Below are 14029 nucleotides of genomic sequence, written 5' to 3'. Positions count from 1 at the left end.
GATGCTGCAATAGAGGCTTTAATGTTAAATGTCACATGGAGTTAGCTTCTAAAACAGCAGCAGTAATACAGTATAGGGAGAGTTAATACACACAGGTTCAGGCTGCTTGTCACTGTGTAGAAGCAAAAGCTTGTCTCAGCAAGCAGCCAAGATGATATAGGTAAGTAAGTTGTGAAGCTTATAAGTGAAATTAAAACTTTTAACATGTTTTGTGGGCCCTGGCAGCTCCCCTGAACTCCAACCCTCCTCACCTGTCTATGCGATATCCCCTTTCAGTCCCGTCTGATGACTCTTTCATTCAACCGCCTTCAGTAGCTAAAACATCTCCCTGCAGTAGATCTTCTTGCAACCATGCCCCGACAAACTGCCGTGCCTCTGTCTGCCCACTTGCCATACCCTGCACTAGGAAGATTCTCCCCAGGCCTGTCTGCCGGCCTCCCTGATGCCTGTCAACATAATATGCATTAAGTCCGTGTGATTACTTGGTCAATCACCTGCTAGCCAGCCCCCAACTTCTGAGAGTTACTATGTTACAAATAAATGCATGAAACTCACAGACAATAACTTTAAATTCTGGAAAACGATTTTAAGTGTCGACATCCTTGATTGATAACTGGTGCTTTTGACTCTGCAACACTGCACACCCCCTCACCAACCCTCACAATGCTGCTTGGTAGAGGCTTCTTTCTCACAAAGTCAGCATATTCCCCATTGCTGAAGTACCAAATTACCGCTGATAGTTTAATGCTTTCAGTTCACCCGGTAAACCTGTTGGGCTATTCACATTTTAACTATGCTATTACACTGGTGTAAACTATTTTCTCACATACATATAATAACCTCCCCCTCCACAAAAAAAAAAGCAGTTTCCATTTATGTAGTAGTTTTGGATAGAAATGGGATAATGAAACAAGACATTTATAATATAGTTTGCCACACTTGCTGCATAGAAATATTGGGCCCGATATTAGGAGGGCGGCGGGCTCGCAGCGGGGGGGTCGACTGGGTGCGTGGGTAACGCACCCAGTGAAATCAGGGTGCTCTGCACGGAATCGCAGGCTAATTGGAGCCACTTACGTGTGCTTCCGGGTTTCGCGCTGGAAAGCTGCGCAGCGGGCGGACTGTGCTTGCACAGCATAGGCTGTCAGCTGGAGGAGCTTTATTTAAAGGGGCAGTCCTCCACTGACTGATGCTGCAGGAAATAGGAAAAATTACAGCATGGAGCAGCCCAGGGGAAAGGCTGCTCCCAGTTTAATGATGCCTCACTCCAGATATTATTGGATGGGGTGAGGAGGAGGGGGAGGACAGAGATCTTCCTCCCGAGCGGCCTGCCTTTGCCACTAAGAAGGCCTGGCTTGAGGTGGCAGAGGAGGTCACCTGCACCACCGCCCCGGGAATCCCCGATTTTCGCAGCCCCCCCCCCCGCCACGAACGCACCCGCTCGGGTTGCGAAAATCAAGCCCATTGAGTCTAACCATGTACCCTCTTAGAATCCCTTTGGCTGTTAACATGATTGCACCTTCAATGCTTTGTTCATCTATTTGTGAATGCAGGCATACTTGGAATGATTTGCTTACATTTATTACGTGCAATATTGGGACAGTTTTATGCAATGCTTTAAATAATGTACCAAAAAGCTTCTCTATTAATAAGGAGGAAATAAAACAGAGAATAATTGTGCTTTTTAATTGGACATTTATTGTACGAAACAAAACTACAAATGCAAATTTTGCTAAGTGGCCAAGAAGAATGTATCAAATTTATTTGAAACAGTACTTTGTAAACATTATAGAAACACAGTAGATTGCTAAATGAAGCTGCATGTAGTTTGGAGCGAAAACAGGATAAAAAGAAAAACATTACGTGGGCCATCTTATCATAGAATCATAGTAGGTACAGCACAGGAGGAGGCCATTCAGCCTATTGTGCCTATGCGAGTTCTTTGAATGAGCTATCCAATTAGTCCTATTCCCCTGCTCTTTCCCCATAGCCCTGTAAATTTTCTCCCTTCAAGTATTTATCCAATTCCATTTTGAAAGTTATTATTGAATCTGCTTTCACCACCCTAACTGGCAGTGCATTCCAGATCATTACAACTTGTTGCGTAAAAAAATGTTTCCTCACGCCACCTCTGGCTCTTTTGCCGATCACCTTAAATCTGTGTTCTCTGGTTATCGACCCTTCTGCCACTAGAAAAAGTTTCTCTTCATTTACTCTGTCAAAATCCTTCATGACTTTGAACACCTCTATCAAATTTCCTCTTAACCTTCTCTGTTCTAAGGATAACAACCCCAGCTTCTCCAGTCTCTCCACATAACTGAAGTCCCTCATCCCTGACACCAATCTCTTCTTCACCCTCTCTATGGCTTTGACATCCTTCTAAAGTGTGGTGCCCAGAACTGAACACAATACTCCAGCTGAAGCCTAACTAGTGTTTTATAAATGTTTAGCATAACTTCCTTGTTTTTGTACTCTATGCCTCGATTAATAAAGCCCAGGATCCCACATGCTTTTTTAATAGCCTTCTCAACTTGAACTGCCACCTTCAAAGATTTGTGTATGTGCACCCCCAAGTCTCTCTCTTCCTGCACCCCTTTAAAATTGTACCATTTAGTTTATTTGCCTCGCCTCATTCTTACTACCAAAATGCATCACTTCACACTTCTCTGCGTTAAATTTCATCTGCCATGTGTCTGCCCATTTCACCGGTCTGTCTATGTCCTCCTGAATTCTGATACTATCCTCAAATTCTTTGCTGCATTTCTGAGTTTCGTGTCATCAGCAAACTTTGAAATTGTATCCTTTATACCCAGGTCATTAATATTTTTCTAAAAGAGCAGTGGTCCTTATACTGACCCCTGGGGAACATCACTGCACACTTCCCTCCAGTCTGAAAAACAACTGTTCACCACTACTCTCTCCTTTATGTCACCTTTTCATTTATTAGCCCATACTTTTCCAAGTGCCAATTTATTTTGTCTCGGATTAATGGCCCTAAAAGTTTCCTCACCACCGATGAAAAGCTGACTGGCCTGTAATTGCTGGATTTATCCCTCTCCCCTTTTTTGAACAGGGGTGTAACATTTGCAATCCTCCAGTCCTCCAGCACCATCCCCATATCTAAGGAGGATTGGAAGTTTGTAGCCAGAGCCTCCGCAATTTCCATCTTTACTTCCCTCAGTAATCTAGGATGCATCCCATCTGGACCGGGTGACTTTTCTACTTTGAGAACTGCCAATCTTTTAAGTACCTCCTCTTTATCTATTTTTATCCTATCCAATATCACTACTACCTCCTCCTTTACTGCTACAACAGCAGCATCCTCTTCTCTGGTGCAGACAGATGCAAAGTATTCAATTAGTACCTCAGCCATTCCCTCTACCTTTTTTTTGTTCCTAATCAGTCCCATCCTTCCTTTAGCTAGCCTTTTACTATTTATATGTTTATAATACTTTTGGGTTCCCTTTTATGTTAGCCGCTAATCTATTCTCATACTCTCTCTTTGCTCCTCTTATTCCCTTTTTTAGATCTCCTCTGTACTTTCTGTATTCAGCCTGGTTCTGTACTGTATTATGAACCTTACAATCATCATCTTGTTTATTAATGTGGGCTGGGGGTTGGGAAGAGAAAGTGCACTAACAAAACCAATGATAGGGACCAACGAGAGGGTTTGGAAAATGTATTTGAAAACAAAATAATAATTCCCCAACAACAAATTTTCATTTTATTAAAAATGTGCAGCAATTAATTTCTCTATTACATACACTACATTCACGGTCTTTGTCAAACTTTAATCTCAGTTAGAACACCAGTTTACTAACTAACTATATTTTGGATCAATTATGGGCCCGATGTTAGCAGGGATGCGGGTTCTCAGCGGGGGGGGCTATCGGGCGCGTGGGTAACGCGCCCGGTGAAATTAGTCAGCTCCCCGCGCGACTGTAGGATCCAATCCACTAATTGGATTCACTTACCTGGTCCTCCGGGTTCCCCACTGCTGATCTGCGCGTCAGGCGGGCTGCGCATGCGCAGTAAGATCTGTCAGCTGGAGGCACTCTATTTAAAGGGGCAGTCCTTCACTGACAGATGCTGCAACAAATAGCAAAAATTACAGCATGGAGCAGCCCAGTTTAATGATGCCTCACTCCAGGTATCAATACATGGGGTGAGGAGGAGGGGGAGGACAGAGATCTTCCTCCCGGCAGGCGGGAGGAAGTGGCCCGCCTCTGCCACCAGGAAGGCCTGGCTCGAAGTGGCAGAGGAGGTCACCTGCACCACCAACATATCGCCCACCTGCATACAGTGCAGGAGGCGCTCCAGTGACCTCAGTAGGTCAGCCAAAGTGAGTACACGTAGTCTTTCCCCGACACTCCGTCTGCCACATCACCGCCCCCACCCCACATCTCCTTCGGCACTGCCAACACTACTCTGTCACATCACCTCTCATACCCACTCAAACCTCATCCTCATCGTACCTGCACCTACTCACCTCGCCAGTACTCATCCCGCCACTACCACTCAACCCAATCCTCATACAATCTCATGGCTCTATCTCATACTCACCCTCTCGTGCATCTCTTTCACGGCCAGCCTCACTCAACCTGCCACTACCTGTGCTGCAGCCACAGGGCATTCATCACATATGTGCAGTAGGCAGCGTAAGGCAAACGTGTCGTGAGCATGAAGGGGATGCACAAGGGTGTTCGAGGGTTTGTCATGGGTGTTACTTATATTGAATTTCAGAACAACTCACATTACATATTATATTGGCACCACTACTGCCATGTCTTCGCGAATCCTGTCTGGTTTGTGCAGAAGGCCCGCTCCTGAGGATCACTATGAGGACCCACAACTGATGCCACCCATTGTGTCACTGCAGAGTGGGTGTAGGTGTATTTGCAGGGCTCTTCTGCGCAGACGACTGAGAGACATCGGCGATGTCCCCGGTTGCACCCTGGAAGGATGCGGAGGAGAAGTTGTTGAGGGCAGTGGTGACTTTGACAGCGACAGGTAAGAAGATGGTGCTCGGGCCAGCCAGGAGCAGCTCGGCATGAAAGAGGCTGCAGATGTCCACGACTACATGTCGAGTGACTCTGAGCCTCCGTGTGCACTGCTGCTCAGAGAGGTCCAGGAGGCTGAGCCTCGGTCTGTGGACCCTGTGGCGAGGATAGTGCCCTCTGTGAAGCATCTCTCTCTGCGGTTGCCCTCCCTCCTGCTGCACAGGTGGATGTGTCACAGCACTCTGTTGTGGAGCTCCACGTGTCAGAGGTGGACGGCGAGGCTGGTGATGCTGTTCGCCCTCCGAGGAGGTCATGACTGCAGCTACGGCGGCCCCCATCCGCAAGATGTACATCTGAGGGGGTCCGCAAGGTAGGTACATGTCTCCGGACCCCGGGGTAAGTGTGCAGGTTGGTGACTTTGACTGTCAGGAGGAGGGTGGTGGAGGCTAAACTTTGTCCCAAGTGATAGAGTGGCCTCCTGCAATGGGTGAGGGTCTCCCCACCTCCCCCACTGGTCAAATGGACCTTTGCAGCTGCCACAGGCTGACAGCTGCAACACGTCCATTTGACCTGGGAGTGTTTCCCCCAGTGTGGGAAACAGTCCCATTTTGTTCTAAAATCCCACATAATCCCTTAATCAGGTCAGTTAATGACCTGAAATACCTGAATAAATACTGTCAAGTGGAATCCCGCTGGCTTTAATTGCCTGCGGGATTCCCACCAGCGGGGGCTGCGCGCACACGCTGGCGCGTCAGCGGGGAACCCGGAAGTGCGCGGGTTCGGGGCGGGCTCCGGTACCGCGCCGGGATTCTCCGATTTTCGGAGCCCCCCCCACGGGGAACGCACCCGATAGCGGGTGCTAAAATAGAGCCCTGTATGTCAGAAGGTAAGCCTTCCCTCCAAAACATAATTACCTGGTCAAGTTGGTGGGAGATGTCAGAAAAGCAATCTGGTCAGTTCAAAGCTGTCTACTCAGTCCACTTCAGCTACTTGTTTCCTCACAAAATTATGGTAAGGTTTTTATTGTGAGGTCATTTCTACACATTCCAATCCTACACTGATTCAATAGATTACACATTGTTTTCTCAAGATTCAGATTCATCTAATCCAAACACAATGACTTTTAAACAATCAATGCAAAATGTATATGCTCACCTTCACATCCTTGTAAAGGAGCAACTTTTTATCCTGCAGGATAAGGTACCGCTCCTGAAATTTGTTTCCAGATAACAGTTTAGATGGCTCTTCTCTCCATTTTAGAGTTCCTGCTTTCCCAGAATCTTTGATATTCTTTGCTGTGAAATAAAAAAGTGAGGCTGCAGTTACTTTTCACACTCATCCCACACTGGCTGACCCGTTCTGCTGTTTGAAAATACAATACAATTACATTATGAGCTGCTGTAACTTTGATATTACCACCTGGAGCAGATGAGATCCAAAATACTCTCTCAAAGGCTACCCACTACCAAATATCAAAATGTAGTCACAAAAATGACCCCTCTTATTATGTGCAACAATTATTTGAGCAAAGCAGTTGGTTAAGTTCCAATGGGCCATAATTTGCTGTCAAAATAACAGTGAGGCTAATGGAACTCGCTATTATTTATGTGCAAATGGTACAGCAACTTCAGGCAAGGGGCAGATGAGTGGTTAAACTCAAACATCCAAAATTTGCAGTCCGAGATACGCCGCTCCACTGTTAGCTTTGTGAAAACGGCATCTCGCTGTACGTCTCACCATTGAAATGCATTGAACATCGTGAAGTTGCTGTATTTGCGCGGTACATACGAACTAAATTCACCACAGAAAGTTAAGTCTTGTCATTTCAAGTCTAGGTACCCTTTTAACAATGTGATAAGTGTTAATTACCATACTAACCCGAACCCTAATGCAACCTTGCTAGCACTGAAAATTAACTATTACAAGGGTGGAGTCTCATTCCTTCAGGTTTTAATTGTTATTGGAGATTTTAAAAATGTCAAATTTTAAATTTAGAAAAAAATTCCTTTCTGTCTCTTTTCTCTCTTTCTTAATCCAATCTTTCTTTCCCTCTCTTTATATCTCTTTCTATACCTGATTTGACATTGAATTCACCCACTCTAATTTACACTTCCTTCTCAGTCCTTGTGCTGTTAATTTTACAATCCTTCAGTCTGATTGGTTAAGGAGATACACAGTTACTTGCCCTGTTCACTCAGTTCTCAGATGCCCTGTTTCCCTTGCTGCACCATTATCAGCTCACACTTTCAGCAACTTGCCACGCAAAAAATTTAAAAACCTAAACCGCAAGTGCAAGTCTAACTAATGGCAGATACCGTTAGATGCTCTGCTGCAGCAAATTATGGCCATTATGTTCTCTTCCAGGACCATGTTCTAGTGGAGATATTTGATGATAAGTAATAAATGGGACAACAAACCAAACTGATTTCCCAGAAAATTATTTCAGTTTGATTTTACTGAAATGCACCTGGAAACCAATCACAAAAAATATAATACTGATTAAACTAATTTGTTGTCATAATCAAAGGGACTTTAGGAATTATTTTAACAAATTCCATTACTGAATGAACTGCCATATTCACACTACAGCTCTATTAAATAAAATTGGAGGAATATTTTGATCAAATAAAAATTAAAGCATGAATACATTTTTCTTATTAAAGCAGAGATTGTGCACCCTAATTAGGAAACACCAGCACAGCATCTCAGTTGCTTTACTACCAGAAGGAGTAGAAAGCAGGATGCTGGATATTTTCTTTATTTCTCTGAGAAAATACTTTGGAGAACTGACACAAGTATAAAAAACCCTGCCCAATGGTCAAGTATCACGTGTTCTAATGAAGATATTGCTCTTTACCTAGATGGTGAGTTATGGAAAGTTGGTTCTGTTTGAGTAGAACAGGATTAGGTCTACCGAACCAAACAGGTGGGCTGACACAGAAAATATCACCATTTGCATGGCTGACAAGCATGATGAATTACATCATCTCTCTGAAAATGTCTACTCCTTGATCCAGAACCAAATTTGTCAGCTAAACATTCAGCATAAGCTCATTTATCTCAGCTGTGGAGATCGTTCACCTGACGAAGGAGGTAGCCTCCGAAAGCTTGTGAATTTAAAATAAAATTGCTGGACTATAACTTGGTGTTGTAAAATTGTTTACAATTATCTCAGCTAGTCACATTCAGATTGTCTTGGCTTTTAGAGTTCATTCAGCAAACATTATATCACTGCCATAATAGCATGGAATTTATGATGTAATTTTTAGTCCACTGAAAGATCCTGACAATTTGTTCTTGCCTTGTGGATTCTACCCTGTTACAATAGTCTGAAACCACTATACTATAAACTAAATGGTTCAATTTTAAAGGGGATGCAGGAACAGAGAGACCTGGCGGTTCACATACACAAATATTTGAAGGTGGCAGGACAAGTTGAGAAGGATATTTGAAGGTGGCAGAACAAGTTGAGAAGGATATTTGGAAGGTGGCAGGACAAGTTGAGAAGGCTGTTCTAAAAAAGCATAGAGATCCTTGGCTTTACAAATATAGGCATTGAATACAAAAGCAAGGAAATTATGCTAAACATTTATAAAACACTGCTTAGGCCTCAGCTACAGTACTGTATCTAATTCTGCACACCACACGTTAGGAAGGATGTCAAGGTCTTTGAGAGCATGTAGAGGAGATTTACCAGGATGAAACCAGTGATGAGGGACTTCATTTAAGTGGAGACACCAGAGAAGCTGGAACTGTGCTCCTCAGAGCAGAGAAGGTTAAGGGGAGATTTAGTAGAGGTGTTCAAAATTATGAAGGATTTTGATAGAGTAAATAAGGAGAAACTATTTCCACTGGCAGGAGTGTCGATAACCAGAGGACACTGATTTAAGGTAATTGGCCGAGAGAACCAGAGGGTAGATGAGAAGAATTTTTTTTAATACAGCGAGTTGTTATGATCTGGAATGCACCGCCTGAAAGGGTGGTGGAAGCAGATTCAATAGTAACTTTCAAAAGGAAATTGGATATATACTTGAAAAGGAAACATTTTCAGGGCTATGGGGAATGGGGCTAATTGAATAGCTCTTTCAACGAGCTGGCACAGGCACGATGGGCTGAATGGCCTACTTCTGAGCTGTAAGATTCTATGATCCTGTAGCATTGTTGACTATCCATGCTTCGAAGTCTAACACAAGCATAAATGTTTGAATAAAAAGGCAAGTCTGAAAATGTATTTATGGAAGTAAGGAAGTTACATCTAAATAATAAACCCTGAGAAATATCTGAGTGCTTTCAGGAAAAATAACATGCTAGATTGTTCAGGTGCTAGTAAACCCTTACTCAAATTCTAAAAAACAACAAAATGCATTTAAATTATACACAAGTTAAATTATATACAAGTGAATGAATCTTAACTAGAACAGTGGTCAGTAATATGTGCCTTGATTTCTTCAGCTAAATATAGAGTCTCCTAATTATAAACTGTTTTTAAAAGTCATATTTGAAAGAATTTTGATTCCCTTTCCTGTTCGTTTGGTTTGACTATATGTTTTCATTTTGAATATTTTTGTTTAAACAGCAAATGCTGATGACATTATTACAGCATCTGTTTGATGAATATACTGAATGCCAATATGAGTTAAAATGAGCTGATATACAGCCAGAGGCCAAAATTTAAAAAAGACAGAAAGGGGCCTGAATTCAGGAATATCTTACGTTAGTTCAGTTTCCTTAGTGTCAGCCATAGAAATTCAGTGTTCCTCAGATGTCAAACGGTATGATTTACACCAAAATATGCATGATTAACAGATAAATATCATGCATTAAACACAGAAATGTACAAAAAGGATGCAAACATTAATCATTAGTTCTTTTGAACTCTGACATTTGAAAAGCTGTAACTGCAGCTGGTAAATCAAATCATATTTAAGATTTCTAAACAATTTTCACAGACACAACAAACCTAATGAATAAAATACTGTTCATTATTACAGAAGCATTCAAATGTGGAGATAGAAACTGTCATGGAGTTCTTGAAATCCCACTGCTGCAGAACACTACTGAATTTTATTGATAGCAATGCTCCCAACTCAGTACTATGGATGTGCAACTGCATTAGTGAGACCCCAACATTTTCCAACTTTCTACATTTTATTTGACAGGTATGACTAAGAAGCTGCTGAGATATATCAGTTTGGCTGGTGAAAGAGTTTTGATGATAAAGCAGAAGATGCATAAAAAAATTTTAAAAATTATTTTATAGCCGACATCTTCAATGGTACTGTTACCATTGTTGATAAAGCACCTATATTTATAGTACTAATACAGCATATGAAAATAAAGCTAAATCTTTTAAATGTCTGTCAAACAAAGCATTTATTACTTATTCTCTGTGACCTGCTTTTTAAAACTTTTTTTTAAAATGATGACTGTTCAGAGTGTCCATAGGTCTCACCACAGCTAGAGTAATGAATCAGGAAGAAATAAATACTTAGCCATATGAGATTTAACATTTGTCAGTAAATGTGTTATATTTTTGGGCCGCAATATGTCAAAATCACCTGTTTTGTTACAGCGTGGAAGACGTCATATTTCCTAGTATTATACGCTTTCTGAAAAAACTCACCGCACTGTTAATTTATAGAAATTGGTAAGATATAATTGATAGCACCCTGGGGATCAAATAAATGGGATGCAGATTTAGATCTGACACAGAAAGTAGAACAATTTGCACCAACATAACTTTTGCTGATTTATTGGGAACATTAAAACATTAAAATCAATGAAAAGGAAATTCGGGTGGGGTGTATAAATGGCGGCCGATGCCAAATCACCCGTTTTACGCCCCTGCCGAAGTTGGAAGTACTGCCCATAGTATACTCCAGTCACACACTGAAACAAGCTTTGATGCCACAATGTAATAAAGCACTAGACTCATTCCCTAATGCCTGTTTGCTTGATCAATGTCCCTGCTACTGATCTCAATATCCACCCCCTCCATCACTGTGGCTCCGGTTCGTCCTATCTAGAGGATGCATTGTGACAACTCATCAGTACCTCCCACCTCCACAACCTGTCCGACCAAGAACATGGGGACATCACCTCCAATTCCTCTCCAAGTCACATACCATCCTGACATGGACACTTCATCTCATCCTGGAAATCTCTACCCAACACCGTTACAGGAGCACCATCACCACAAGGACTGCAACAGTTCAAAGAGAAGGCCCACCACCACCTTTTCAGAGGGCAACAAGGGAGGGGCAATAAATGGAGTTTTGTTAGAGCCGCCCACATTGCAAATGGACAGGAGCACAGTTAGTAAACCCACATTAAAAGTGCCAACCTTACTTACGATGTGGAGATGCCGGTGATGGACTGGGGTTGACAAATGTAAACAATCTTGCAACACCAGGTTATAGTCCAACAATTTTATTTGAAAATCACAAGCTTTCGGAGGCTTCCTCCTTCGTCAGGTGAACATCATTTCCTGACATTCACCTGACGAAGGAGGAAGCCTCCGAAAGCTTGTGATTTTCAAATAATGTCCGTTTCCAGTGAGGTTCCGCAGGGCTCAGTACTAGGTCCCTTGCTTTTTTTATATATATGTATAAATATGTGATTTAGACTTAAATGAAGGGGGCATGATTAAGAAGTTTGCAGATGATACAAAAATTGGCTGTGTGGTTTGATAGTGAAGAGGAAAGCTGTAGACTGCAGGAAGATATCAATGGACTGGTCAGGTGGACAGAAAAGTGGCAAATGGAATTCAATCCTGAGAAGTGTGAGGTAATGCGTTTGGGGAGATCAAACAAGGCAAGGGAATACACAATAAATGGCAGGATACTGAGAGGTGTAGAGGAACAGAGGGACTTTGGAATGCATGTCCACAGATCCCTGAAGGTAGCAGGACAGGTAGATAAGGTGGTTAACAAGGCATATGGAATACTTTCCTTTATCAGCCACGGCGTAGAATATAAGAGCCGGAAGGTTATGCTAGAACTGTATAAAACACTAGTTAGGCCACAGCTTGAGTACTGCGTACAGTTCTGGTCACCACATTACAGGAAAGATGTGATTGCACTAGAGAGGGTACAGAGGAGATTTACAGGGATGTTGCCAGGACTGGAGAATTTTAGCTATGGGGAAAGATTGGATAGGCTGGGTTTTTTTCTTTGGAACAGAGGAGGCTGAGGAGAGATTTAATTGAGGTGTATAAAATTATGAGGGGCCTAGATAGAGTGGATAGGAAGGACCTATTTCCCTTAGCAGAGAAGTCAATAACCAGAGCACATAGATTTAAAGTAATTGGTAGAAGGATTAGAGGGGAGCTGAGGAAAAATGTTTTCACCCAGAGGGTGGTGGAACTCACGGCCTGAAATGGTGGTAGAGGCATAAACACTCATCACAGTTAAAAAGTACTTGGATATGCACTTGAAGTGTTGTAACCTATAAGGCTACAGCCCAAGTGCTGGAAAATGGGATTAGGCTGGGTAGCTCTTTTTCGACCGGCAAAGACACAATGGGTCGAATGGCCTCCTTCTGTGCTGTAAATCTTTCTATGTTTCTATGCATCTACAGTTTTGTACAATGGTCTGGTTTCAGTAAAAATAAGTGAAAGTTGACATTCGTACCTAGGTACATTTTGATTGCATTTGCTGCTTGAAACTGTTTTATAATTAAGTAAGCAGATTCAGGCTCAGGCAGTGTACTCCACTGGAGAACCTGTTCCAGAACATTCTCTCTGTAGTGCAGTGCTCTCTCTGTGGAAGGGAAAATATAAAGCAATGACATAAAATAATACAAAATAGTGATATTTGAAACATTATCGTATTTATTCCTCCAAACGCTTCAATGGTTAAAAAAGACAATAATTATGAATGATCAGAGGCCAAAATAAGGATATATTTATATGAAAATAAACCAATTAAATGGTATTCTACAATATCAGTCATCAGTTTAATGTGATAATTTCTTCAAACAATTTCTCAGTTATATGATTCACCTTCCTTCGGCAAAATACATTACCATTTAGCCACTTTAAAATTAATTAATTTTCAGTTCCTTAGTCCACCCATCAATTGGTTCAGATCCCTTTGATTGTCATAAATCTTTACATACTCATCACTTAGACATAGTTTCTTGTCATGAGAAATGTTGCTATATTACATAACATATCCTCTTCTATATGTGGCTTATAAATACCCAGAACACACTTCAGCAGAACTTGATGGGGTCACAGGCACAACGAGGCCCACTTTTGGGGACCATCGTCCTGCGCTCCAAAGATGCCTGAAAAACTTCCCACGAGAAATCGGGTCGGGCCATTTTTCAGGTGTCCCTGGTGGCCGCCAGGTGATACGCCTCTTAAATATGTAAATGTGGGGCCTAACCCATGTTTTAGGCCCACTCGTCAAATTGGTCTGCGATAAGCAGGACAGGCACCGGCCCTGCCCCACTCGGGACTTTTCAGCGGTCTTTGAAGCCTAAGCAGCAGCCTCCAACGGAAGACGTGGTTTGTTTTTTAAAAAAAATTAAAAATCCATTCCTGTGAAGCCAGAAACAGGAATGCTCCTTCCAGCACCACAGCCTCTCCTGAGGGCCACTGCCAGCCTGCGATCTGCCCCCCTCTCCCCCACCCCTTTTCCTTCCTCCCAGGACTCACCTGATAAAACACCTATATTAATAATACATCATGCGAAAATAAAGCTAAAATCATAAATGGCTGTCAAACAAAGCATTTATTATTTATTCTCTTGTAACCTGATTTTTAAAAATTGCTTTATCAAAATTCGATTCACTGGTCAAGTGAGCTGACTGTGGAGGCACGACAGGCCCGGGCACTTCACTCAGAAGGTACCAGGCTTGGTACCTTCTGAGTGAAGTTTCCTAGAAGTAAAAGGAATTAGGGGTTATGGGGAGCAGGCAGGAAATTGGACATGAATTTAAATTTGAGGTTAGGATCAGATCAGCCATGATCTTACTGAATGGCGGAGCAGGCTCGAGGGGCCGATTGGCCTACTCCTGCTCCT

General features: G+C 42.4%; 1 protein-coding gene across 1 annotated transcript in view; it reads right to left on the bottom strand.

Moving 5' to 3' along the window:
• The window catches only part of arap2 (ArfGAP with RhoGAP domain, ankyrin repeat and PH domain 2), a 332431-nt gene that overhangs the window by 36978 nt on the left and 281424 nt on the right, over positions 1–14029 (bottom strand). The window contains exons 27-28 of the mRNA XM_067988973.1: positions 12632–12760; positions 6156–6295 (exon numbers count right to left, since the gene is read on the bottom strand). Of these exons, the coding sequence (XP_067845074.1) occupies positions 6156–6295; positions 12632–12760 (269 nt within the window). The remainder of the gene's footprint in view (positions 1–6155; positions 6296–12631; positions 12761–14029) is intronic.

Source organism: Heptranchias perlo, chromosome 1, assembly GCF_035084215.1.
Source record: "Heptranchias perlo isolate sHepPer1 chromosome 1, sHepPer1.hap1, whole genome shotgun sequence".
In the NCBI taxonomy this organism is placed as follows: domain Eukaryota; kingdom Metazoa; phylum Chordata; class Chondrichthyes; order Hexanchiformes; family Hexanchidae; genus Heptranchias; species Heptranchias perlo.
Note: the sequence above shows the minus strand (reverse complement) of the source record. Positions and strands in the feature narration are given on the sequence as shown.